The sequence below is a fragment of the Salvelinus fontinalis genome, chromosome 14 (genome assembly GCF_029448725.1).
Source record: "Salvelinus fontinalis isolate EN_2023a chromosome 14, ASM2944872v1, whole genome shotgun sequence".
NCBI classification, from domain to species: Eukaryota; Metazoa; Chordata; class Actinopteri; order Salmoniformes; family Salmonidae; genus Salvelinus; species Salvelinus fontinalis.
The window spans coordinates 21,632,337-21,657,975 of NC_074678.1; the positions used below are offsets into that span (position 1 = coordinate 21,632,337).

At 43.2% G+C, this 25,639-nt stretch overlaps 2 protein-coding genes across 9 annotated transcripts in view; both read left to right on the forward strand.

The window, feature by feature from the left end:
• The first annotated feature begins 1,047 nt into the window (after positions 1-1,047).
• LOC129869610 (plasminogen activator inhibitor 1 RNA-binding protein-like) lies at positions 1,048-12,392 on the forward strand. Of its 2 annotated transcripts, none has more exons than XM_055944162.1 (9): positions 1,048-1,413; positions 2,798-2,993; positions 7,562-7,705; positions 8,069-8,140; positions 8,353-8,427; positions 8,591-8,762; positions 8,850-8,909; positions 10,463-10,708; positions 10,862-12,392. In XM_055944162.1, the coding sequence occupies exons 1-9, from the start codon at positions 1,158-1,160 to the stop codon at positions 10,919-10,921; spliced, it is 1,281 nt and encodes a 426-aa protein (XP_055800137.1). In that variant the 5' UTR covers positions 1,048-1,157; the 3' UTR covers positions 10,922-12,392. The 2 variants fall into 2 exon arrangements, with proteins under 2 accessions (XP_055800137.1, XP_055800138.1); XM_055944163.1 differs by having other exon boundaries at positions 8,072-8,140.
• Positions 12,393-21,849: 9,457 nt separating this feature from the next.
• Positions 21,850-25,639, forward strand: part of LOC129869611 (nucleoprotein TPR-like) — a 58,362-nt gene continuing 54,572 nt past the window's right edge. For all 7 annotated transcript variants that reach the window (XM_055944165.1, XM_055944166.1, XM_055944167.1 and 4 more), the window contains exons 1-3: positions 21,850-22,038; positions 22,976-23,080; positions 23,274-23,347. In XM_055944165.1, coding sequence (XP_055800140.1) covers positions 21,888-22,038; positions 22,976-23,080; positions 23,274-23,347 — 330 coding nt within the window. In that variant the 5' untranslated portion in view covers positions 21,850-21,887. The remainder of the gene's footprint in view (positions 22,039-22,975; positions 23,081-23,273; positions 23,348-25,639) is intronic.

The following is a 25,639-nucleotide window of genomic DNA, read 5'->3' on the forward strand; positions in this document are numbered from 1 at the left end:
AGGAGTGCTGATTTAGGATAAATGTTGCCTTTTATAATGAAGCAGATTATTATGGACATGACCTGATCCTAGATCAGCACTCTGAGACACTTGATAAATACAGGCCCAAATCTCAGCACTTCAGAGGCCACTCCACACAAATAGCATGTTTATACCCTCCATAGGCTACACATAGTAATTCAAACCCTGATTAATCCTCTTTGTAATAAGATAGAGACATAATAAGACACACATCTGTTAGGCAGTGGGCCTGGCTCTTCTCCTCTGACTGAAAAGTAACCTATGGCTGCCATCTGCTGCCCTTAAATGATCTTTCCAGACCTTTCCTGTTTGACCATGACCCCTTGTTCTCTTTTAGCTAGCAGCATCCCATCTAAAGGAGTCTGCATACTAGCTGGCCCTCATACTTTCTGTGTCACTCACTGTAAGTTGCTGATCAGCATTCCTACCCATATGCAATGAAATTATCAATAGCCCCTAGGGCCTATAAATCAAATCAAAGTGTATTGGTCATATACACATGGTTAGCAGATGTTATTGCAAGTGTAGCGAACCAACATATACTGATACTTAAAAGATCACAAATGATTGACTGTTCTGAATTATGCACAGATGTCTCAGGTCACTACCAGAACAGTGTTTTAGATTTGTGAGTCAGACTTGGTCAGGCCTAGGCCTAATTGACATTGCAAAGAACTGTGGAGGCATTCTATGGAGCAACAATGTTGCAAAATGTTTGACAGTGAATATGGCTATTAGGTGTGTGTGTGTATATACAGTGGATTTAGAGTATAGAAAGGGTGGGAAAGATCTCCCATACAAGCCTCATACAAAGTAAATGCTTGAATGCAAATTGAAAACTACAACAGACAGCATGAGCATTCATGTTTGTCAACTGGAGAAAAACTAAATTATTAACTCTTCCCTCGTTGTGGGTATGGTAGTTTATTTGAGTGAGCCGCCCCTTATGTTTTTCCGACACTCTCCCTCATCAAAGAACTACACGCCCCACCCGGCGCCAAAGTTTGTGTCCCGGATGTCTATCACGCCGGAAGAGAAGTAGGTTCTTTCCTCAGCCATCTTGTGGCAACATCTAGCGAAGTGTTCGCACCAAGCCTCGTAGAATCGGAGGAAAATCCTGCTTAAGGGGCGCCATCATGCCCGGACATATGCAAGAAGGTTTCGGCTGCGCCATAGCCAACCGATTCGACCAACTATTTGACGACGAGTCGGACCCGTTCGAGCTGTTGAAGGAGGCGGAGAACAAGAAGAAGGAGGCTCCTGTCCCTGGTGCCGCCAAGACCGCGGCGCAAGTTGCCAAGCTCCAGAAAAAGGAGTCCCAGAAAGACAGGAAGGTCGTCCCTGCAGATAAGAAAGATGAGCCTCTGGCACCGGTGACTCTGAAGAAAGATGGTAAGACTGTTTCCCGCAATAGTTGTCCTCTTGATCTGCAAAATCGCAGTTCGCCCTGGATAGTTAAGTATTAACTTTAAGTTAGCTAGCTAGCAATGCGTTCAAAGCCTCCATGAGGTCGACATGATTCCCTTTGTCAACTAAAGTTGAAACGCGTATCACAGTCGTTGCACAAAAAAGTCACGACAGTGTAACTAGGTGTGGTACAGTATTGTGCCCCCTGAAAAAGAACTTGCAGGCGAACTTGTTTTGCTGCCAATATTAAAACGCCTCTGGCCTTGTTTAGCCAGGATTGTTAGCCGCAAGTTAATTAGCTAACGTTAGCTAACCAAAGTCATTTGCTAGCTTGCTACCAACTACCCGTTGACCAGTGTTTGATTAGTGCATACTTATTAAATGCACGATTGTCGAATTATTTTTTTTTGCAACAAATTGTTTACCTAGCTAACGGTGAATTCACACCGGGGTGTAAGCCAACTTTCACATGTGAAGCAATCGTGCTAGGTTAAAATTGAGGATTGTTTTCTAACTAGTTAACATACGAATTGGCTAGGTAGTTAACTTGTCTTTTGCTACCTGGTTGCATTAACCCGCGTCGTGACAAACCTCGTGGCCCAGGTTTGGAGTGTGCAACAGCGGCAGCCACCTAACTGTCACTCGCTAAATGGCGCACAACATTGTTCTCGACTAGGCAGGGAATGATGTCATCTTGCGTAGCGCGGTTGTGAATATGGGCGTTTTGTGTTAGTCTCAAATAAAGAAGCTTTACGAGTATGCTTTCTTCTGCTACTCGGTAAACGAACAAGGTGAGGAAAGGCGATATATATTGACCAAACAATTACATTGTCGTTTACGTCTGCGTGAGTAAACTAGTGTTACTCGCCTATACACTAACCATGACAATGTAAAATAGGAGGCCCCTGTATTTTGTTAGCAGCCTAGTTACACCAGTCAGAGGCAAAGTAATAAAATAAAAAAAAAGGAACCCCAAGAGAAGAGACAGGTGCATGCACCAACGTGCGTTCAGCTGCTGGTGGTGCATGGTGTGGGAGTCTATTTTGGTCAACAGTGGGAGGGACTTGTCAGACCAGTCTCAGAGCATGTTTTCATCTGCTGTGTACTGGCATGGTGGATAATACAAAACTCAACCTCGGTTTATGTTTGTAAAGAAGTTGGCATTTTATTTAAATTCTCTGTATTTTAATAGTTTGCCCTTAGCACATCATCCTGCTCTCTTTTGGAGTTGGGTCTTGAGAAAGGTTCTAACTGTAGTCTCCATTAAACCCCTGTTTTGAGTTATTTTTTGTAGAGAATCATTGGATAAAATTAGTATTGTACTTGTTTTATTGGGGGATCAATTACTAACTGTCCTGTCCTACTCCAGGACCTGGTCCCAGGAGGATGGGTCCCAGACGGGAGGGTCAGGGCCCCGCCGGGGCTCCACCCCGTGAGGGCCAGGGCGAGAGCCGCCCCCCTACAGACAGACCCCCCCGAACAGACAGGCGGCCGCCACGCCGTTTCGAGCGGCCCCCCGGCGGAGAAGATAAGCCAGCCGAGGGAGGAGAGTTCTCTGTGGAGAAGTGAGTACTGGGTAGAGCAAGGCTGGGTTCAGTTGGCACCAAACAGGAGTGTTTTGAAACGGAGTGAAAGGAAGAGATACTAACCCCAACAATAATATGACTCAGATCCCTGTGGGTGCAGGCCTTTGTTGCAGCCAAGCAGTAACCCATCTGTAACCCATTAACTTTCTCAGTATGACAGCAGTCAAAAATGGTAAATTGTTAGCTCGCGCTTGCATGGTGTCACATAAACAACGAGACGTTGCTGATATTGTTTTTTGTTTGTGATGTAGGGTCTGTTCTCTGATGACATTTTATGCTAGCATTGTCACTGTCTTATTTTATCTAAACGGTGCCGTCCGTTCCTCTCCTGTTTCACAGTTTCATTTGGTGGTGGCTCGGTCACCTTCTCAGGGTGCACCGTTCTGACTTTTTTACGCTTAAGCCTCGAGGGTGAAGGTTCAGGCTGAGGCTCAGAAGAATAATCATCAGAGATGTCGTGATTAATTTCTTCCCCACCATCTGAGCCGTTGTCATTGGGATTTTGTAGAAACGCTAACGCAGCATGTGCATCCATTCGTCTTGGTCCATTATGGACGCTTTCACTGTGTACTCTTAAGTAGGTCAGAGTGGACTGATAAAACTGCTTGGATTTGGTGGACTAATATAGGGTACAATATAATTTAGAGATTATAATTAGTAGATAAATACAGTAGAATGGCCCGCCCTGTTTTTCATTGACAATTGGTGATTACATAATTATGCATTGTTTGCTTCCCTGTGCTCATCCACTCTTCTCCCAACTGGGCACAGCACCTTCAACTATCGGGAGAAGTAGGGGCAACGGGAAAACCCACGAACTTAAATGACATACCCTCCTAAAACTGGTTATAACTCCAGTTCTGTTTGTGATATTAAGATTCTAGCGACAGTGTGTAACAACTTTTTAGGAAATGTCAAGTACGGAGGGGACATGATGGCAGAGTAATAATTGTATTTAAATTCATGAGCAGCCCAATTGACTGCTTTAGCAGTTCTAGTGATAAGACTGATACAAACGACATAACCCACACTGGCCTTCTAATGTAAGACAGTATTGTTCTCGCTTAAAAAATGTAAAATTAAAAAACTTACCAGTCGTTTATTGTGTAAACAAAAGTGACCCCCTTCTCTATTTGACAGGAATTATTCCCTTCAGGCTGTCAGAGGTAACCCAAACTTACCTTAATTATGGGTTCCACTCCACCACCACTCTACTGTTAAGTTACAAAGTCATGCCACCTTCACTGATGGTTTTTCAACTTGCCACTTAGATTAAACTGTAACCACACAGCAGGGTGTGTATGTAAAGAGTGACAGTAAACATATAAAACCCTGTTATGATGCATTTCAAATACGCCTTTTCCGTTGTGGAAAGAGTTGCTGATCTATTTATTTTATTTATTTCACCTTTATTTAACCAGGTAGGCAAATTGAGAACACGTTCTCATTTACAATTGCGACCTGGCCAAGATAAAGCAAAGCCGTTCGACACATACAACAACACATAGTTACACATGGAGTAAAACAAACATACAGTCAATAATACAGTGAAAAATAAGTCTATATACAATATGAGCAAGTGAGGTGAGATAAGGGAGGTGAAGGCAAACAAAATATATATATATAAATAAATAAAAATATTAAAAGGCCATGGTGGCGAAGTAAATACAATATAGCAAGTAAAAAAAATAACACTGGAATGGTTGGTTTGCAGTGGAAGAAGGTGCAAAGTAGAGATAGAAATAATGGGGTGCAAAGGAGCAAAATAAATAAATACAGTAGGTAAAGAGGTAGTTGTTTGGGCTAAATTATAGATGGGCTATGTACAGGTGCAGTAATCTATGAGCTGCTCTGACAGCTGGTGCTTAAAGCTAGTGAGGGAGATAAGTGTTTCCAGTTTCAGAGATTTTTGTAGTTCATTCCAGTCATTGGCAGCAGAGAACTGGAAGGAGAGGCGGCCAAAGGAAGAATTGGTTTTGGGGGTGACCAGAGAGATATACCTGCTGGAGCGCGTGCTACGGGTGGGCGTTGCTATGGTGACCAGCGAGCTGTGATAAGGGGGGACTTTACCTATCAGGGTCTTGTAGATGACCTGGAGCCAGTGGGTTTGGCGACGAGTGTGAAGCGAGGGCCAGCCAACGAGAGCGTACAGGTCGCAGTGGTGGGTAGTATATGGGGCTTTGGTGACAAAACGGATGGCACGGTGATAGACTGCATCCAATTTATTGAGTAGGGTTTTGGGGGCTATTTTGTAAATGACATCACCGAAGTCGAGGATTGGTAGGATGGTCAGTTTTACAAGGGTATGTTTGGCAGCATGAGTGAAGGATGCTTTGTTGCGGAATAGGAAGCCGATTCTAGATTTAACTTTGGATTGGAGATGCTTGATGTGAGTCTGGAAGGAGAGTTTACAGTCTAACCAGACACCTAGGTATTTGTAGTTGTCCACATATTCTAAGTCAGAGCCGTCCAGAGTAGTGATGCTGGACAGGCGGGCAGGTGCAGGCAGCGATCGGTTGAAGAGCATGCATTTAGTTTTACTTGTATTTAAGAGCAATTGGAGGCCACGGAAGGAGAGTTGTATGGCATTGAAGCTCGCCTGGAGGGTTGTTAACACAGTGTCAAGAGAAGGGCCAGAAGTATACAGAATAGTGTCGTCTGCGTAGAGGTGGATCAGAGACTCACCAGCAGCAAGAGCGACATCATTGATGTATACAGAGAAGAGAGTCGGTCCAAGAATTGAACCCTGTGGCACCCCCATAGAGACGGCCAGAGGTCCGGACAACAGACCCTCCGATTTGACACACTGAACTCGATCACAGAAGTAGTTGGTGAACCAGGCGAGGCAATCATTAGAGAAACCAAGGCTGTCGAGTCTGCCGATGAGGATGTGGTGATTGACAGAGTCAAAAGCCTTGGCCAGGTCAATGAATATGGCTGCACAGTACTGTTTCCTATCGATAGCGGTTAAGATATCGTTTATGACCTTGAGCGTGGCTGAGGTGCACCCATGACCAGCTCTGAAACCAGATTGCATAGCGGAGAAGGTGTGGGGATTCTATCATGAAGGCCAGGGGATTGTTTTATTGTTTTACTCACAATTCAACAGTGATTTGTCTTAAGTTAGAATCCTGCATCGGGTCGGATACCCATGCTTCCCTATCGGTGAGTCGCAAAAATATAACCTTGGGGGTGAAATGAACATTCTTTCAACATGTCGGGTCGTGGTTCAGAACAATTACATTGTGGGCTGAAACATTTTAAATAAAGATGATACACTTTTTTAAACCCGGGAGCTTATTGGGTTGCGAATTCCATTCTGTGACCGGTGGGGCCGGCATAAGGCTATCAGCCATGCACGCTTTGAGTGTGTGTGGAGCTGGAAACTGTCCCTTATTTGTGTGGTGCCAAAACATTCTAATTTGTCCACATGCAGAGATCATATCATGTTCCCTCTCCTCACGTGAGAATACGACACGTTACCAAGTTAACTTCCCCTGGGTAGCTTAGCTCACGCAAAAATGGCTAGCATAGGCCTAATTGGAGACACAAAAGAAAGGTTATGATAAGGGAATAGGCTACAACACCATCGCGGAAACAGTTGCTGCGCCAGTGGAATCCCAATTTGGGAGAATGGATAACAATGCGGTACCTGCTTGCAAAGTGCAAGCAGGTAGGCCTATTTGTTTGCGATAATTCAGTCATTACATTAATTCAGGTGTTCGTTCATTATATACCGTGTAAACCAGTTAAGTTTGATAAGCCTACTAAGTAAATGTAGCCTGTTTTTGCAACCTATATTCCATTCTGGGAATGGTTTAATTAGGCCTAAACTATTTGACAATCTAAACAATATTTCATCTAAAGGTATTGTTTTAGGAAAGCTATTGGCTTTCATTACAGGTAAGAAGGCTATTTAGAAGGCTCAGTGGTTTGAGTGACTTGTTGCATTGTGAAAAGAAAAATATTTTTTTAATTCATGGTATGGTTTCTGTTTATCCAAATGTTGAATAGACATGCAGACAAATTAATTAATGCAGGGAAGGGGAATAATAATAATAATTATGCCTACTACTCTGGAGTCATAAAAACAATGAAATATATTGATGTTATATGGCGGGTAACGGATCGGCTCACAGAACAATTCTATCTATCTGGGTGGGTCGGGTTGCGGAGAAAACTCTTTCCTGATAATGGGTGGGGCTCGGAATTTATGTGGCCGGGGCGGATGCTGCTCCAAAAAACGGATCCCTGCAGTACTCTACTCTAAGGAAGGATGGAACTAAGAGTGCATTTTGGAGGTATTCAAACAGTGCCTAGGGAAAGGTAAGATCTGTATGGCTATGGCATAACACTGTTTCAGTGTAGTTCACAGTATTGGTGATTTTTTCACACATTGTGTTTTGGGTCCTCATTGTACCACTTAATGCTGTTATATTTTCCATTAAGATGTCTGCTCTATTCGTTACATTTATATGTGCAATACACATCACCTGTACCTTCCTGTGAGGCAGCCTGCTGATTGGTTGGTTTCCTTGTCTGTCCAGGCCCATTGGTGATAGGCAGATGAGAGGACGTGGAGGTGGCCGCGGTGGTATCCGTGGCGGCAGGGGCCGGGGCATGGGCAGGAGCGACGGCTTCGACGCCAGAGGAAAGCGTGAATTCGACAGACACAGCGGCAGTGATCGATCGTACGTCTTCTGTGCCATGTTGTGAATTATATATTAACTCCGGGATGGATAAGTCATATCTCATTATTAGGCTGATTTCCTACTCCGGATCTGAATGGCATGCTCAATGGAGAATCTCTTTTCTAACTCGATTTTTTTGGTCCAGATTATGAGGGGATAAAAAATAATTTTTAGGGTCATTATCCATTGAGATTGCTTTGTAGTCCAGGACTAGGCTTAATCTTTGTCTGGAGAACTGGCGCATTAGAACTACTTATTTGAAGTATAAGAACTAGTTTTTTTTGTGTGTGTGTGTGATAAACTATGTTTTTGCTGGAGAGACTATTGATGTGAAGCTGTGCGCTAAAGCCCATGTTGTTTCAGCAGCCAGAAAGGTGAGGAGAAGCGTGGAGGAAGTGGATCTCACAACTGGGGCACCGTCAAGGATGAGATGGGGTGAGTAGCACAGCCGACCTAGCACAACACATTTTCTCTCTCGACTTTCTGAAAGGCTGTCTGCAAACCTAAAGTGTTTTGATTTCCCTTGTTCAGTTGTGTGTAAACTAAGTCAACGTGTTGAGTCAAGACCCCTGGTCTCTATACTGTCCTGGTCACCTGTCAACATACTCAATGTATGAGAGCTAAACTTGTTTTTTTCCTCTCCACAGCGAGCACGACCAATCGAACGTGACCGAGGAGACCCCCGAGGGAGAGGAGCCTCGGCCTGCTGACTCTGAGAACAAGTGAGTTGAGGGCTGAGCCTTAAACAATTTCTCCCTCTTCTGCCCAGTGTGCACTCGTTCACTCCCTCTCAGGAATTTAAAAGCCCAGTCTGGATGGGTTCTCCACCATATTTCTCATATTCTCCTGCCAGTTGTGTGTTCTCTTTTCTGCTGTGTGTTGTAGGGAGAACGAGGTTGGTGAACCTAAGGAAGTGGAACCCAAGGAGATGACTCTGGATGAATGGAAGGCCCAGCAGGACAAGGAGAAAACCAAGGTGGAGTTCAACATCCGCAAGGCCAACGAGGGAGCCGACAGCCAATGGAAGAAAGGATACGTGCTGCACAAGTCCAAGGACGTGAGTAGACTGTCAAAAGCACAATACTGACTTAGCCTCCATTTTTTTATTTTACATGACCTATGTTTTTGTCCCTCTCCAATAAAGGAGAAGAAAGCTGATGCTCTTATTGAAGCTGCGGTGGAGGCTGAGGCAGTTGCCCCTAAGGTGAGTATCACATCTGACAGACGCGCGCACTCTCTCTCTCCCCCCATGAAAATTAAAGGGAGAGTGTGATATTTTGGAAATTCTGGCTCTTTTTCTGTCTACCCCCTTGAACTCATGGATAGCAGTTGGAAGGAAGTTGAAGGTTGATTTGTAAGCTATTGCTAACTAGCGTTAGCACAATTACTTGAAGTTCACAGAAACAGCGAACATGCTTGGATCTAATCATCACAACTCTTATCTAAATGATATGAGCGCACATCTGCTTCACGCCGTCTGAACTGACTGCTGTCCGGCAACAAAATAACAGTTTCCCGGGCCTCCCGGGTGGCGCAGTGGTCTAGGGCACTGCATCGCAGTGCTAGCTGCGCCACCAGAGTCTCTGGGTTCGCGCCCAGGCTCTGTCGCAGCCGGCCGTGACCGGGGGGTCCGTGGGGCGACGCACAATTGGCCTAGCGTCGTCCGGGTTAGGGAGGGTTTGGCCGGTAGGGATGTCCTTGTCTCATCGCGCTCCAGCGACTCCTGTGGCGGGCCGGGCGCAGTGCGCGCTAACCAAGGGGGCCAGGTACACGGTGTTTCCTCCGACACATTGGTGCGGCTGGCTTCCGGGTTGGAGGCGCGTTGTGTTAAGAAGCAGTGCGGCTTGGTTGGGTTGTGCTTCGGAGGACGCATGGCTTTCGACCTTCGTCTCTCCCGAGCCCATACGGGAGTTGTAGCGATGAGACAAGATAGTAATTACTAGCGATTGGATACCACAAAAATTGGGGAGAAAATGTGAGAAAATTAAAATAAAAAAAATAAAAATAGCAGTTTCCCGGTAACAATAAATCTATAGCACTTACAGCACAATAAAACATGTAAAAAATAATTCTCAGCTCTTTATGATCTCTTAAAACAATCCAAATATGACGATTTAATTGACACAGTAACATTAATTTAATCTGTCTGCACACCTCCAACAGTGTCTGTTCTCCCAGGGTTCTGTGGGAACATCCCGCCTCAGAGAAAGCCACAGATAAGATGTGCTTGACCCCTGTGATAGCCCACAGATGGTCAGCCATCCAAACAATATCATAAATGGTGATCGAGTCATCATGCTGGGCCTTGGCATCTTCATTGTTAACATTTGTTCACTCTATTTTTAGACTATACACTCAGTGACTTTACAAGTGTATCCATGAGTTCATCCGAGTCTGGTTAAGTATAAAAAGGATTGTTTGTCAAAATCTTGCACTATCCCTTTAACACAGAACTCACCAGAACGATTGTCAGTATGCACAGTAAGGGGCCGTTTGTTCGCTTGCTGTCGGCTATGTGGTTTTAGGGACTTCCCACCGGTGGGCAACTGACGGCTGTAATTTTTGCCTATTTCTACATGTAGAATTGGTTTGCAAATTTACAGCCAGCACTCTGTTCAGAGGTGCTAAGTACTTTTGACCAGCAGACGCTAAACAAATCCTACTGATCTGTCCGTGCCATAAGAAGACAGAATGTGGCTCAGGCGTGTGTTCTGTCATTTGATGATGTTCTCTCTCCCACCCCCACCGGTCTCTCAGGCTGAGGATGATCACCACTTCCGGAAGCCGGCCAATGACATCACAGCCCAGCTGGAGATAAACTTTGGGGACCTTGGACGCCCCAGCCGTGGTCGTGGTGGGCCCCGTGGTGGCAGGGGGAGCCGAGGGCGCGGAGAGGGCAGAGGAGAGTTCCGTGGAGAGTTTCGTGAGCGTGAGCCCAGGGAGCCCCGCGAGCGTGATAGTGGAGCCCCCACCAGGCCGGCCCGTGGAGGACGCACTGACAAGGTAAAGAATACTAATTACTACTAGTCTGTTACAGCTGCTGTGGAAAGGATTTGAGATAAAAAGGAATTTGGATTAGGTACAACATACATGGTCATTTCACTGTATATGTCTGATCAATCTCATTTCCTCTTGTTTTCCTAACCCTCCTCTCAGCCGAGCGGGGTGATTGTGCCCAATGTGGATGATCCAGAGGCCTTCCCGGCCCTGGCTTAAGATGGAGCGGCTGCCCCATAGGCCCCCAGGAGCCCTTAGCAGTCCCCCCAAGCAGACCCCTAGGCCCCTCTACGAGGCTCGCATGTTTCTGGATCCTTCAGCAGAAATGGTATGATGGAGATGACCGTCATCGCTCATGACACTCGCATCTGAGGACTGAATTTTACCCGGTTTTGGAAAAAAGAAGAGGGGGGAAAAATACGGAAAAGAAAAAAAACAAAGAAAAAAGAAAAGGACTTGTTGCTACTTCCGGAGGTTTTGTACTTAGAAACAAGGTAGCAGGGACGTTTTCATTCGGTATTTTTTTCAGAGATTATGCGTTCTTCATGAATAGTTTTTTTTGTATTGCTGCTTGAAAATATGCATTTCCAAATATAAGGTATGAGAAGAGTTATCATTTTAGCTTGTGGTGTCCCATAGCTGTGGAGGGATGGAACCGAAGCCAACTAGCTCTTACCATACTGGGTATTTCTGAAGAAGTTTCTGCATCATCACTCAGTGAGATTTTAAGGACTGCTTTAGTTCTAGGGTTTTATGTATTATAATTTTTTTAAAGTTAAGGCCTAGACCTCTGATGTAGGCCTGTAAAAGTAAACTTTTTTTCCATGGTAAGAGCTCTTCGAGTGTGATTTGTATTTCTGATGGTGCAGATAAGGACATGCCTTGATCGTTGATCTAGTGATTGTACCTACACCCAACAAATTGTTAGAATAGAGCCTAATTCACTTATGTATTAAAAGGTATTTTGTATAGAAAAGCGTTTCCAAATGACTCAATAGATCACTTGCAGGGGGAAGGAATACTTCAATTATTTAATATGTATCACTGACATCTTTGATCGTGTGGCTCCTAAAGGTGAACATTGTACTGTTTCGGTACAATGTACACACTCTTGGGCTGTGTCTCAATGGTGTACCATGGCTTCCTCTCCTTGTTTCGTTGATACTGATCTGGAAACACAGTTAACATATTAGTTCAGGTCCAAGGAAAGAAGAGGAAGCCAATTTTAGTCTATTGAGCTGTGACCTCGGTCATTTGGAAGCCTTCAGGCCTTGCACTGTTTTAACACTCCACTCCAGGGCAGAGTTCAGCAGGGCACCGTGTCACGCAATGTTAAAATATAAATATACCTAATTATAACAGATGTGCTCTTCTGAAATGTAGAGTGAGAAGTCATGTCAGCTCTACTCGTGGCATTTCTATCTGCAACGCTCTGTACATCGCACCCTGCTGAACGGGGCCCGGTATACTGATACAATTGTGAACCTGCTCCTGCAGTATTTCCTGTGGTGGTTGAATATCCTCCATTTTGATTTTTACCTCTGGTTCCCTACTGCGGCACTACTGCGTAATTGCTCTGAAAGAAATACAGTTGTGTGTGTGTGTGGATCAGCCAAATGCTCTACAGATCTGTGTGAACTCTAACCCTGCTATTATAGACCTCTGTCGGTAAATAAAGAAGGTCGATTCATTTTTGCGTTGTTGACTTAAATTCCGACACATGTATTGATACAGAATCACACACACATGAAGTCATTTTGTGAGTTGGTTGCTTGCCACTGACATGGTGAAGTCTGAAAATGTATGTCCCACTGCTGTGTTATGGTAGTTTGGCTGATACAAAATGAAGTCCTAAAACCAACCTGGAAGTCCTGAGTCATTGTGTACCATGTGGGTTGTCAGCCAGGCTAGTTTAATGGTGCACTGGGTCCTGAGTATAGTGGAATTAAGAAATTAAACATAGGGCCAATTCACTTAATTCTGATGGCAGAAGTTTTAGCTCCCTGACTGTAATTTGGCTGTATGAATTGAAAGCTAAGACCTTTCTCTGCGCCATCTACAGTACCGGGGCAGCAGGTAGCCTAGTGGTTAGTGTTGGGGCCAGTAACTGAAAGGTTGCTAGATCGAATCCCCGAACGGACAAGATAAAATTCTGTCGTTCTGCCCCTGAACAAGGCAGTTAACCCACTGTTCCTAGGCTGTCATTGTAAATAAGAATGGTATTAACTGCCTAGTTAAGTAATGGTTACATAAATAAGTACCAGTCAAATTTTGGTCGCACCTACTCATTTAAGGGTCTATTTTCTACATTTTAGAATAATCTTGACCTCAACAATAAAATAACACATGGATTCATTTTAGTACCCAAAAAAGTGTTCAAGAGTAAATATATTTGAGATTCATCAGTAGCCACCCTTTGCCTTGATGACAGCTTTGCACACTCTTGGCATTCTCTCAACCAGCTTCATGAGAATGCACCTGGAATGCTTTTCCAACAGCCCGGAAGGAGTTCCCACATATGCTGAGCACTTGTTGGCTGCTTTTCCTTCATTCTGCAGTCCAACTCATCCCGAACCATATAATTTGAACTCTTTGGCCTGAATGCCAAGTGTCACGTCTGGAGGAAACCAGACACCGCTCATCAACTGGCCAATAACATCCCTACGGTGAAGCATGGTCGTGGCAGCATCATGCTGTGGGAGGCACTGGGAGACTAGTTAGGATGGAGGGAAAGAATAACGGAGCAAAGTACAGAGAGATCCTTGATGAAAACCTGCTCAAGAGCATTCATTGGACTCATCAAACCAAAGGACAGAGGTAGTCACCTGGAATGCATTTCAATTAACAGGTGTACCTCGTTAAACATTAATTTGTGGAATTTCTTTCCTTAATGCGTTTGAGCCAATCAGTTATTTTGTGACAAGGTAGGGGTGGTATACAGAAGATTAGCCCTATTTGGTAAAATACCAAGTCCATATTATGGCAAGAACAGCTCAAATAAGCAAAGAGAAACGACAGTCCATCATTACTTTAAGACATGCAGGGCAGTCAATACGGAAAATTTCAAGAACTTTGAAAGTTTCTTCAAGTGCAGTCACAAAAACCCTCAAGCGCTATGATGAAACTGGCTCTCATGATGACCGCCACAGGAAAGGAAGACCCACAGTTACCTCTGCTGCAGAGGATAAGTTCATTAGAGTTACCAGCCTCGGAAATCGGCTCCTCAGATTGCAGCCCAAATAAATGCTTCACAGAGTTCAAGTAACAGACACATCTCAACATCAACTGTTCAGAGGAGACTGCGTGAATCAGGCCTTCATGGTTGAATTGCTGCAAAGAAACCACTACTAAAGGACACCAATAAGAAGAGACTTTCTTGGGTCAACAAACACGAGCAATGGACATTTAGACCGGTGGAAATCTGTCCTTTGGTCTGATTAGTAAAATTTGCGAATTCTGGTGTGCTGCCCACCGTGTAGCATAGAGGTGGGGGTGCTTTGCTGGTGACACTGTCTGTGATTTATTTAGAATTCAAGGCACACTTAACCAGCATGGCTACCATAGCATTCTGCAGCGATACGCCATCCCATTTGGTTTGTGCTTGGTGGGACTATCATTTGTTTTATAACGGGACAATGACCCAAAACACACCTCCAGGCTGTGTAAGGGCTATTTGACCAAGAAGGAGAGTGATGGAAGGCTGCATCAGATGACCTGCCCTACACAATCACCCGACTTCAACCCAATTGAGATGGTTTGGGATGAGTTGGACCACAGAGTGAAGGAAAAGCAGCCAACAAGTGCTCAGCATATGTGGGAACTCCTTCAGGACTGTTGGAAAAGCATTCCAGGTGACTACCTCATGAAGCTGGTTGAGCGAATGCCAAGCATGTTCAAAGCTGTCATCAAGGCAAAGGGTGGCAACTTTGAAGAATGTAAAATCTAAAATATATTTAGATGTAACACCTGTTTTGGTTACTACATGATTCCATATGTGTTAGTTCATAGTATGATGTCATCACTTTTATTTTACAATGTAGAAAATAATAAAAATAAAGAAGAAGAAACTTTTGACTGGTACTGTACAGTTGAAGTCAGAAGTTTACATACACTTAGGTTGGAGTCATTAAAACTCGTTTTTCAACCACTCCACAAATTTCTTGTTAACAAACTATAGTTTTGGCAAGTCGGTTAGGACATCTACTTTGTGCATGACACAAGTAATTTTTCCAACAATTGTTTTCAGACGTATTATATCACTTATAATTCACTGCATCACAATTCCAGTGGGTCAAAAGTTTACATACACTAAGTTGACCTTTAAACTGCTTGGAAAATTCCAGAAAATTATGTCATGGCTTTAGAAGCGTCTGATTGGCTAATTGACATCATTTGAGTCAATTGGAGGTGTACCTGTGGATGTATTTCAAGGCCTACCTTTAAACTCAGTGCCTCTTTGCTTGACATCATGGGAAAATCAAAAGATATCAACCAAGACCTCAGAAATGAAATTGTAGACCTCCACAAGTCTGGTTCATCCTTGGGAGCAATTTCCAAACACCTGAAGGTACCACGTTCATCTGTACAAACAATAATATACAAGTATAAACACCATGGGACCACGCAGCCGTCGTAACACTCAGGAAGGAGACGCGTTCGGTCTCCCAGAGATGAACGTACTTTGGTGCAAACAGTGCAAATCACTCCCAGAACAACAGCAAAGGACCTTGTGAAGATGCTGGAGGAAACGGGTACAAAAGTATCTTTATCCACAGTAAAACGAGTCCTATATTGACATAAGCCGAAAGGCTGCTCAGCAAAGAAGAAGCCACTGCTCCAAAACCACCACAGAAATGCCAGACTACGGTTTGCAACTGCACATGGGGACAAAGATTGTACTTTTTGGAGAAATGTCCTCTGGTCTGATGAAACAAAAATAGAACTCTTTGGCCATAATGACCATCGTTATGTTTGGAGGAAAAAGGGGGAGTCTTGCAAGCCGAAGAACACCCTCCCAACCCGTGAAGCACGGGTGTGGCAGCATCATGTTGTGGGGGTGCTTTGCTGCAGGAGGGACTGGTGCACTTCACAAAATAGATGGCATCATGAGGAAGGGGAAATTATGTGGATGTATTGAAGCAACATCTCAAGACATCAGTCAGGAAGTTAAAGCTTGGTCGCAAATGGTTCTTCCAAATGGACAATGACCCCAAGCATACTTCCAAAGTTGTGGCAAAATGGCTTAAGGACAACAAAGTCAAGGTATTGGAGTGGCCATCACAAAGCCCTGACCTCAATCCTATAGAAAATATGTAAGCAGAACTGAAAAAGCGTGTGAGAGCAAGGAGGCCTACAAACCTGACTCAGTTACACCAGCTCTGTCACGAGGAATGGGCCAAAATTCACCCAACTTATTGTGGGAAGCTTGTGGAAGGCTACCCGAAACGTTTGACCCAAGTTAAACAATTTAAAGGCAATGCTACCCAATACTAATTGAGTGTATGTAAACTTCTGACCCACTGGGAATGTGATGAAAGAAATAAAAGCTTAAATAAATATTTCTCTCTACTATTATTCTGACATTTCACATTCTTAAAATAAAGTGGTGATCCTAACTGACCTAAAACGGAATTGTTACTATGATTAAATGTCAGGAATTGTGAAAAACTGAGTTTAAATCTATTTGGCTAAGGTGTATCTAAACTTCCGACTTCAACTGTATGTGCCACTTCCTGTTTTGCATTTTAAACACTTTGGGGTTCTTTGAGGGTCAAACGTATTAAGAATGTATGGGGTTCTATGTTGTCTGTGTAAAATGTTGTACTGGAACTCTTTGAGCCTGTAACAGCAGAATGTGGTGTTGCATGAGTAGATACATGCTGCCCATTCCTCCTTGTCATAATCCATCTCAAGGTCCCTCCAAGATTCTTTCTACATCATCTATATTGTGTTTATCCCAAGTATGAATTGACTCAAAAGTAGTAGATAAAACCCTTTGAGTCTGTGAATTGGGGAAACATTTATCAGCTGGACCGCTCATTGACGCATCTGGAGGTAATGTCTCTCTAAATAAAGAGTTCAACTTGCAAGAAACAATAAATGTAATTTTTGCGGGATACCAAATGTAGCTTAGATTTGTGTAAAAGACATAAAGAACATTGTTTGAGTATAGGTCATGAATAAATCTGATCTCTCTGCTGTGCCATGAGTTGAAGGTACTGTTGTTAAAGCCTGAAAGCTCTAATTACTTGTCAATGATGAGCATATACACTACATGGCCAAGAGTATATGGACACCTGCTCATCGAATATCTCATTCCAAAATCATGGGCATTGGTCCCTCCTTTGCTGCGACAACAGCCTCCACTCTTCTGGGAAGGCTTTCCACTAGATGTTGTAACATTGCTTCCAGCCACAAGGACATTATTGATGTTGGGCGATTAGGCCTGGCTCGCAGTCGGCGTTCCAATTAATCCCAAAGGTGTTCAATGGGGTTGAGGTCAGTTGTTGTGCTGACGTTGCTTCCAGAGGCAGTTTGGAACTTGGTAGTGAGTGTTACAACCGAGGACAGACGATTTTTAGCACTCTGCGGTCCCATTCTGTGAGCTTGTGTGGCCTACCACTACGCGGGCTGAGCCATTGTTGCTCCTAGACATTTCCACTTCACAATAACAGCACTTACAGTTGACCAGGGCAGAAATTTGACGAACTGACTTTTTAGAAAGGTGGCATCCTATGACGGTGCCACGTTATAAGTCACTGAGCTCTTCAGTAAGGCCATTCTACTGCCATTGCTTGTCCTATGGAGATTGCATGGCTGTGTGCTCGATTTTATTCACCTGTCAGCAATGGTAGTGGCTGAAATAGCCGAATCCTCTAATTTGAAGGGGTGTCCATATACTTTTGTATATGTAGAATATTTGGTAAAAATCACAACATGGGGAACAAAATTAATGCTAGCACTTAAAGGGGCTGTAGCCTTTTCAATTTTCAATTACAGCATTATTTAATCTGAAGTTATTCTTCTGCTATTTATTATGTTACCAATAATATTTACATGTTAATATTATGTTCTGATTGCAATGATTATGTCTCCTCTTAATAAAAAGCAATCTATTAGCTGTCCGATAGCACATTCTGGTGGAATGACTTGTCCTGCACTTTGTTAAAACCCAGTGTGCATTGAGTGAATATTGGCAAAATATTTTGTTTCCTTTCTAAACATAGCAATGTGAATGCAAAGAGGACTCGGACCACAAAATAGGTGAAGTGAATTGGCAAAAGAGTTGAGTCCTCATTCAAAGGCAAGGGCAGTGTGAATACAAGGAAAAGTTCTTTAGCTTTTTTACCTTATAGTTCACTTTAAAGAGGACAGTATGTGAGAACACCCTTAATCAACATGATGCAGTTCATTCATTTAAACAAGTTAAAGAATGATCACAATGATAAGCTTTTGAATAAGTACAAACATTATGTGAACCCATTGTTGGGGGGCATGTGTAATCTGGAGGCGACTGTGGTGACCACTAGACCAACCTCCAGTACAACATTCATTTCTGACATCAAATTAACTACATGCCCCTTTACCATATGGTCCTTGTACCATTCTCTCTTTTCAGACAATGACAAAGCTTGTATTGTGTTTCTGGTCATTCTCATAAGCTTCACATCTCTGGTTTTACTCTTTGCTCTGTATAAATGTACTCCAAAAATAAGTGTTTCTACCTCAACACTTACTAAAGTCACTTTCACATCATGTAAAGAGCCAAATACCTTCCCCAACTCTGGTATATTTTATTATTCTGAATTATGAGGCTATAGTCTCTTTCAAATCCTGATACTGCAGTAATGTTTTATTGGGTATTTGGATTTAGGTCTTCAAAAGATCTTGAACTTAACATAGGCCTAAAATAATTACATTGTTAGTAATTTGTCAATTAGTTGGTGATTATGCTAATGTTAGTGCCTGTTGCTAATGAAGACAGCAATTTTGAACCATTGTATATGTTATGTTGCCAGCCACCCCTTTGCATAACAAACCACTGTTAAACTGTATAGTACATCATGCTTGAAAGCTAAATAGGAGACAACTACAGTATCTGAAACCGTTTATCCATCTAATCTGGATCCCAATATCTATCTCTTATTTATTTCAGAATACATGCCTGTTTGCTCACCACAGGTTGTTTGTGTGTTTTGCTTATTGTTGCTCTCTGATTAACTGTAGACTTGAAATGCAGGCTGATTTTAGTTGATAACCAAATGTAACTGTGATTCAAAGACCCCCAAAATACTTAAAATTCCAACCTCTCTTAAAGTTGAAATGTCAAGGCAATTTTTTTTTCTCCACAATGATTCCTCTCTTCACAACTATAAAGTACCTGTACTCTATCTAAGGATCCAGGATGCTAAGTCTGACCCTGCATATCCCAGTACTATTGTAGAGCAGTGGAGGCTGCTGAGGGTAGGACGGTTCATAATAATGTCTGGAAATCAAATTTTAAAAAAATTGTCACACGCGCCGAATACAACACGTAGACCTTACCATGAAATACTTACTTACAAGCCCTTAACCAACAATGCAGTTCAAGAAATTATTTACTAAATAAACTAAAGTAACAAATGAAAAGTAACACAATAAAATTACATAACAATAATGAGGATATGTACAGGGGGTACCGAGTCAATGTGCGAGGGTACAGGTTAGTCGAGGTAGTTTGTACATGCAAGTTGAGGTAGTTTGTACATGCAAGTTGAGGTAAAGTGACTATGCATAGATAATAAACAGCGAGTATCAGCAGTGTCAATGTAAATAGTCCGTGTGACCATTTGAGTAATTGTTCAGCAGTCTTATAGCTTAAGAATAGAAGCTGTTACGGAGCCTTTTGGACCAAGACTTGGCACTCCGGGTACCGCTTGCTGTGCGGTAGCAGAGTGAATGGTCTATGACTTGGGTGACTGGTGTCTTTGACAATTTTTGGGCCTTCCTCTGACACCTCCTAGTATATAGGTTCTAGATGGCAGGAAGATTGGCCCCAGTGATATATTGGGCCCTCTGTAGCGCCTTACGGTCGGATGCCGAGCAGTTGCCATACCGGGCGGTGATGCAACCGGGCAGGATGCTCTCGATGGTGCATCTGTAGAACTTTTTGAGGATCTGAGGACCCATGCCAAATCTTTTCAGTCTCCTGAGGGGGAAAAGGTGTTGTCGTGCCTTCTTCACAACTGTCTTGGTGTGTTTGGACCATGATAGTTTGTTGGTGATGTGGACACCAAGGAAATTGAAACTCTCGACACGCTCCACTACAACTCTGTCGATGTTCCTGTAGTCCATGATAATCTCCTTTGTCTTGCTCACATTGAGGAAGAGGTTGTTGTCCTGGCACCACACTGCCAGGTCTCCGACCTCCTCCCTATAGGCTGTCTCATCGTTGTTGGTGACTACCACTGTCGTGTGTCGTCAGCAAACTTAATGATGGTGTTGGAGTCGTGCTTGGCCACGCAGTCGTCGGTTAACAGGGAGTACAGGAGGGGAATGGCATCCAACCCGGAAGCCAGCCGCACCAATGTGTCGGAGGAAACACCGTACACCTAGCGACCTGGTCAGCGTGCACTGCGCCCGGCCCGCCACAGGAGTCGCTAGTGCGCATTGAGACAAGGATATTCTTACCGGCCAAACCCTCCCTAACCCGGACGACGCTAGGCAAATTGTGCGTCGCCCCATGGACCTCCTGGTCGCGGCCGGTTACGACAGAGCCTGGGCTCGAACCCAGAGTCTCTGGTGGCACATCTAGCACTGCGATGCAGTGCCTTAGACCACTGCGTCACCCGGGAGGCCTCCCTCACTAACTTTAATCACCAGATGTCAGAGCAGCTCACAGATCGGTGCACCTGTACATAGCCCATCTGTAAATAGCAGCTCACAGATCGCTGCACCTGAAAATAGCCCATCTGTAAATAGCAGCTCACAGATCGCTGCACCTGTACATAGCCCATCTGTAAATAGCCCATCCAATTACCTCATCCCCATACTGTTATTTATTTTGCTCCTTTGCACCCCAGTATCTCTACTTGCACATTTATATTCTGCACATCTATCACTCCAGTGTATAATTGCTAAATTCTAATTATTTAGCCACTATGGCCTATTTATTGCGTTAACTCCCATATCTTACCTCATTTACAAACACTGTATATACTTTTTTCTATTGTGTTATTGACAGAATGTTTGTTTATTCCATGTGTAACTCTGTGTTGTTGTTTGTGTCACACTGCTTTGCTTTATCTTTATCTGCCAGCAGCATACCACCCTGCATACCACTACTGGCTTGCTTCTGAAGCTAAGCAGGGTTGGTCCTGGTCAGGCCCTGGATGGGAGACCAGATGCTGCTGGAAGTGGTGTTGGAGGGCCAGTAGGAGGCACTCTTTCCTCTGGTCTAAAAAATGTCCCAATGCCCCAGGGCAGTGATTGGGGACACTGCCCTGTGTAGGGTGCCGTCTTTCGGATGGGACGTTAAACGGGTGTCCTGACTCTCTGAGGTCATTAAAGATCCCATGGCACTTATTGTAAGAGTAGGGGTGTTAACCCCGGTGTCCTGGCTAAATTCCCAATCTGGCCCTCAAACCATCATGGTCACCTAATAATCCCCAGTTTACAATTGGCTCATTCATCCCCCTCCTCTCCCCTGTAACTATTCCCCAGGTCTTTGCTGCAAATGAGAACGTGTTCTCAGTCAACTTACCTGGTAAAATAAAAATCTTGGCCAGGTCGCAGTTGTAAATGAGAACTTGTTCTCAACTAGCCTACCTGGTTAAATAAAGGTGAAATAAAAAAAAGAGCAGCTTAAAGTCACTGTAAACTGGGGGAATTGTAACAGGACAGTTATATTGTATTGGACTTAGCGATTGTACTGGTAATATAATACAATATAACTGTTTGTTAATGAGAATAAAAGTAATTAAATTCTGAGATGAAAACCTTCAGCGCTGGTTTCAAAGACTCAGATAAGACCTTTTGCTGGACTGAAGTGCACTTTCAATCAGGACTTTAAAGTTACATTCCCAGTCACATGTCTTTGTTTAGTTCCTAAAAAAAAATTAAACATTACTTTTCCCATCATACACCACGCTGTGAGCGAACAAGTCATCAATGCGCCTGCTCAGAGCACAGTTGATGTGGGTGAAATATGGCTACAGTGCTACTTCAAGCGTTGGAGCGCGCTGAGATAGCGAAGCTACCAAAAGCTGTTCAAAATAAACTAGAAAAGTTATTTTCTGATCTGCAATATGAAATAGATTCCCTCAAGTCACACCAGGAGCAATTTAGAGTCGATAGCGGTAAGTTATATCCGAATAAATCATTGTAATGATGTGTACAACTCCAGCTCGCTAGCTAACGTTATCTAGGCTACGTAGCTAGCTAAAGACAGAATCACAGATAAATCTGTCTCATTGTTCTTTCACCGGATGTATACATTTGAAGCATCCGCTTGGCGTTTCCACTCACTACCAAATATGATAGTGAGAGGAAGCCCTGTTGCCTGCAGTGGAGAAGATGGAACGGGATGGATTTTGGCTGACATTGTGCTAATTTTCTCATTGATTAAAAATTTGATCTCCATACAATGTTCTGTTCCCAAAACTAGAATATGTTACGAACAGAGTGGACTAAGTTTTGTAGACTTTTCTCTTTGCCAAAGTGTTATTTTTAAATTGTGTTTAGTAAGAGTGGAGTTATTGCGCACTTGTACTATAGAGTAGGCGTTCACTAACGGAAATATGCGCATGCGTGTTAGTACGCGCCAATAGAATCTCGCTAGCTCGTGCTTGGCTCCGCCCACCTCCAGGCTTGTTCTACCCACCATGACACATTTGTTCCCATTTGAAACGACGGGCAGTGGTATATCTTGGTTTAGTTATAAAAATATATTTGGTATCACAGATAAACAAATATTTGACAGTGTACGTTCGTTAGCGCAGAACGTGGATGGCCTTTGCCGGCTGCATCGACAACTGTTTATCTCACAAGGCATAGTGATATGATGGATTAAATAATCATTAGCTAGCTAGGGTAGCTAGCCAACATTGTTAATCAGCCATGTCTAAATTGTTTAGCTAGCTAGCTTACTGGCTGACGTTGGCAACGTGGTGGATGACTAGTTCGTTTGTTGAGAAGTTCTCTATACTCCCAGATAACTTTATTAAACTACTTTGATTTATCATTTCGCCTTCGAGACAAGAGCAGCAAAGTTAACATGTGTTGTCACTCTTGTAGAACAACAGTTCTTTGAGAAAGTGCAACGTCTTGAACAGAGTCAGGAACAGTTTGTGACCCAGACTGAACAGCACCACAAACTCCGAGAGGAGTTCACCAAGATCGGTAAGTGGAACTAGCTTCTTGATCCACTCAAAGGCTCTTTACTTACCACTGCAGTACATGTACAGTATGTAAACCCCAGTATGTGATTCTTTGCAATTTACTGACCATTTCCAAAATGTGACCTTTGGTCAAGTACATCCCATCATTGGGGATGATGATCCACCATTTTATGAAATTGAATTTTTTTCTATAGATGAAGAACTCAAGAGTGTACTAGAAAAGAATAAAGAGTATGAAATCAACCAAGAGAAGTTGACATCTGAACAGGTGAGAGCCTCATGGTCTTGTCACCTCTTTAATGCTTTGTGTTGGGCTAGGCAATATATAACATTAATTCAATTTATTCAAATTCGTTTTGCACGATATTCCATATACTTCTATCACATGAATGAACTTGTATTTTTGTGTTTATCTACACATGTTCTTATGTATTTTTGGTCAAGTCTCCTAAGCTCCTTCTGTGCTGTGTGCACCTTCCATTTACACCAGAGATCTGAATGTAATGACGAGATGCGCATGCCTCCGCCCTAACAATGGGAGTCGTTGTTAAGGCGGCAAGCTTATATCCATAGAATAACATTGGGCTTATTTTGGTGAGAGTGAAACCTCTGTTAGTCTCTTCCTCACTGTTTGCACACACCCTGACCAAGACCCTGCCACTCACAACAACAAAGATAAGAGATAACTTCTTCCTCTTTGACAAGCAGTTTCAACTTGCTATGTGCGGTTTGGTACAACAGAATTAGTCATATTGACACAAAATCATTAAGACATTATTTTACTGTAATAGAGAATTTAAGCTTTCTAATGACATCCTTTGGAAATTAATGTTATTCTTCTGTCACCCCTTGGCATTTCAACCAAAGACGACTAGCTGTCTAGTCAGTTTTTCTAAATGTGAAATAAGCATAAAACATAATTGTATAAGGAATTGGCAACTCGTTCTCACTCTGAGAAATAAGGTAGACCACTTGATTTCATTATCTAGACAAAGTGGACAGGCTAACATGCTGTTCAAACAGTTAGAGACGGACAGAAGGGTGTATTCATAACAATGAAACTTTTCTGCCTTGTTAGCTAGCAAATCGATCCAAGTTGGTTAAACTTGAACTATAAAGATTAGCTGGCTACTCACTTGCACGTGGTCTTGTCCTTAAGGGATTGTTTATGAGACCTGTGTTAATTTTCTATGTTTGCTACAAGAAGTTAGTCAAAATTAGTGAATGTGTATTATTCATGGCTCTGGTTACATTTGCAACAAAGGGTATTTGCGTAGACGGCCTTGAAAGCAAGAAGAGTGATTATTGCAAAGAAAAGGCAGGTTGGACTATTTTCATCAAATAAATCAAAATCAAATAAATGTTGTTTGTCACATACACATGGTTAGCAGATGTTAATTCGAGTGTAGCGAAATGCTTGTGCTTCAGTTCCGACAATGCAGTAATAACCAACGAGCAATCTAATCTAACAATTCCACAACTACTACCTTATACACACAAGTGTAAAGGGATAAAGAATATGTACATAAAGATATATGAATGAGTGATGGTACAGAACGGCATAGGCAAGATGCAGTAGATGGTATCGAGTACAATATATCCATATGAGATGAGTAATGTAGGGTATATAAACATAAAGCGGCATAGTTTAAAGTGGCTAGTGATACATGTATTACATAAAGATGGCAAGATGGAGTAGATGATATAGAGTACAGTATATACATGTACATATGAGATGAGTAATGTAGGGTATGTAAACATTATATTAAGTGGCATTGTTTAAAGTGGCTAGTGATATATTTTTACATACATTTCCATCAATTCCCATTATTAAAGTGGCTGGAGTTGAGTCAGTATGTTGGCAGCAGCCACTAAATGTTAGTGGTGGCTGTTTAACAGTTTGATCGCCTTGAGATAGAAGCTGTTTTTCAGTCTCTCGGTCCCTGCTTTGATGCACCTGTACTGACCTCGCCTTCTGGATGATAGCGGGGTGAACAGGCAGTGGCTCGGGTGGTTGTTGTCCTTGATGATCTTTATGGCCTTCCTGTGGCATCGGGTGGTGTAGGTGTCCTGGAGGGCAGGTAGTTTGCCCCCGGTGATGCGTTGTGCAGACCTCACTACCCTCTGGAGAGCCTTACGGTTGTGGGCGGAGCAGTTGTCGTACCAGGCGGTGATACAGCCCGACAGGATGCTCTCGATTGTGCATCTGTAGAAGTTTGAGTGCTTTTGGCGACAAGCTGAATTTCTTCAGCCTCCTGAGGTTGAAAAGGTGCTGCTGCGCCTTCTTCACAACGCTGTCTGTGTGGGTGGACCAATTCAGTTTGTCCGTGATGTGTACGCCGAGGAACTTAAAACTTACTACCCTCTCCACTACTGTCCCGTCGATGTGGATAGGGGTGTGCTCCCTCTGCTGTTTCCTGAAGTCCACAATCATCTCCTTTGTTTTGTTGACGTAGAGTGTGAGGTTATTTTCCTGACACCACACTCCGAGGGCCCTCACCTCCTCCCTGTAGGCCGTCTCGTCGTTGTTGGTAATCAAGCCTACCACTGTAGTGTCGTC

Bases quoted from the DNA above. Each gene is read 5' to 3' on its own strand.
- LOC129869610 (XM_055944162.1), top strand. From the start codon at position 1,158: ATGCCCGGACATATGCAAGAAGGTTTCGGCTGCGCCATAGCCAACCGA. The intron at 8,141-8,352 runs GTGAGTAGCACA...TCCTCTCCACAG, and splicing joins ACCGTCAAGGATGAGATGGG to CGAGCACGACCAATCGAACG. The intron at 8,428-8,590 runs GTGAGTTGAGGG...TGTGTGTTGTAG, and splicing joins CCTGCTGACTCTGAGAACAA to GGAGAACGAGGTTGGTGAAC.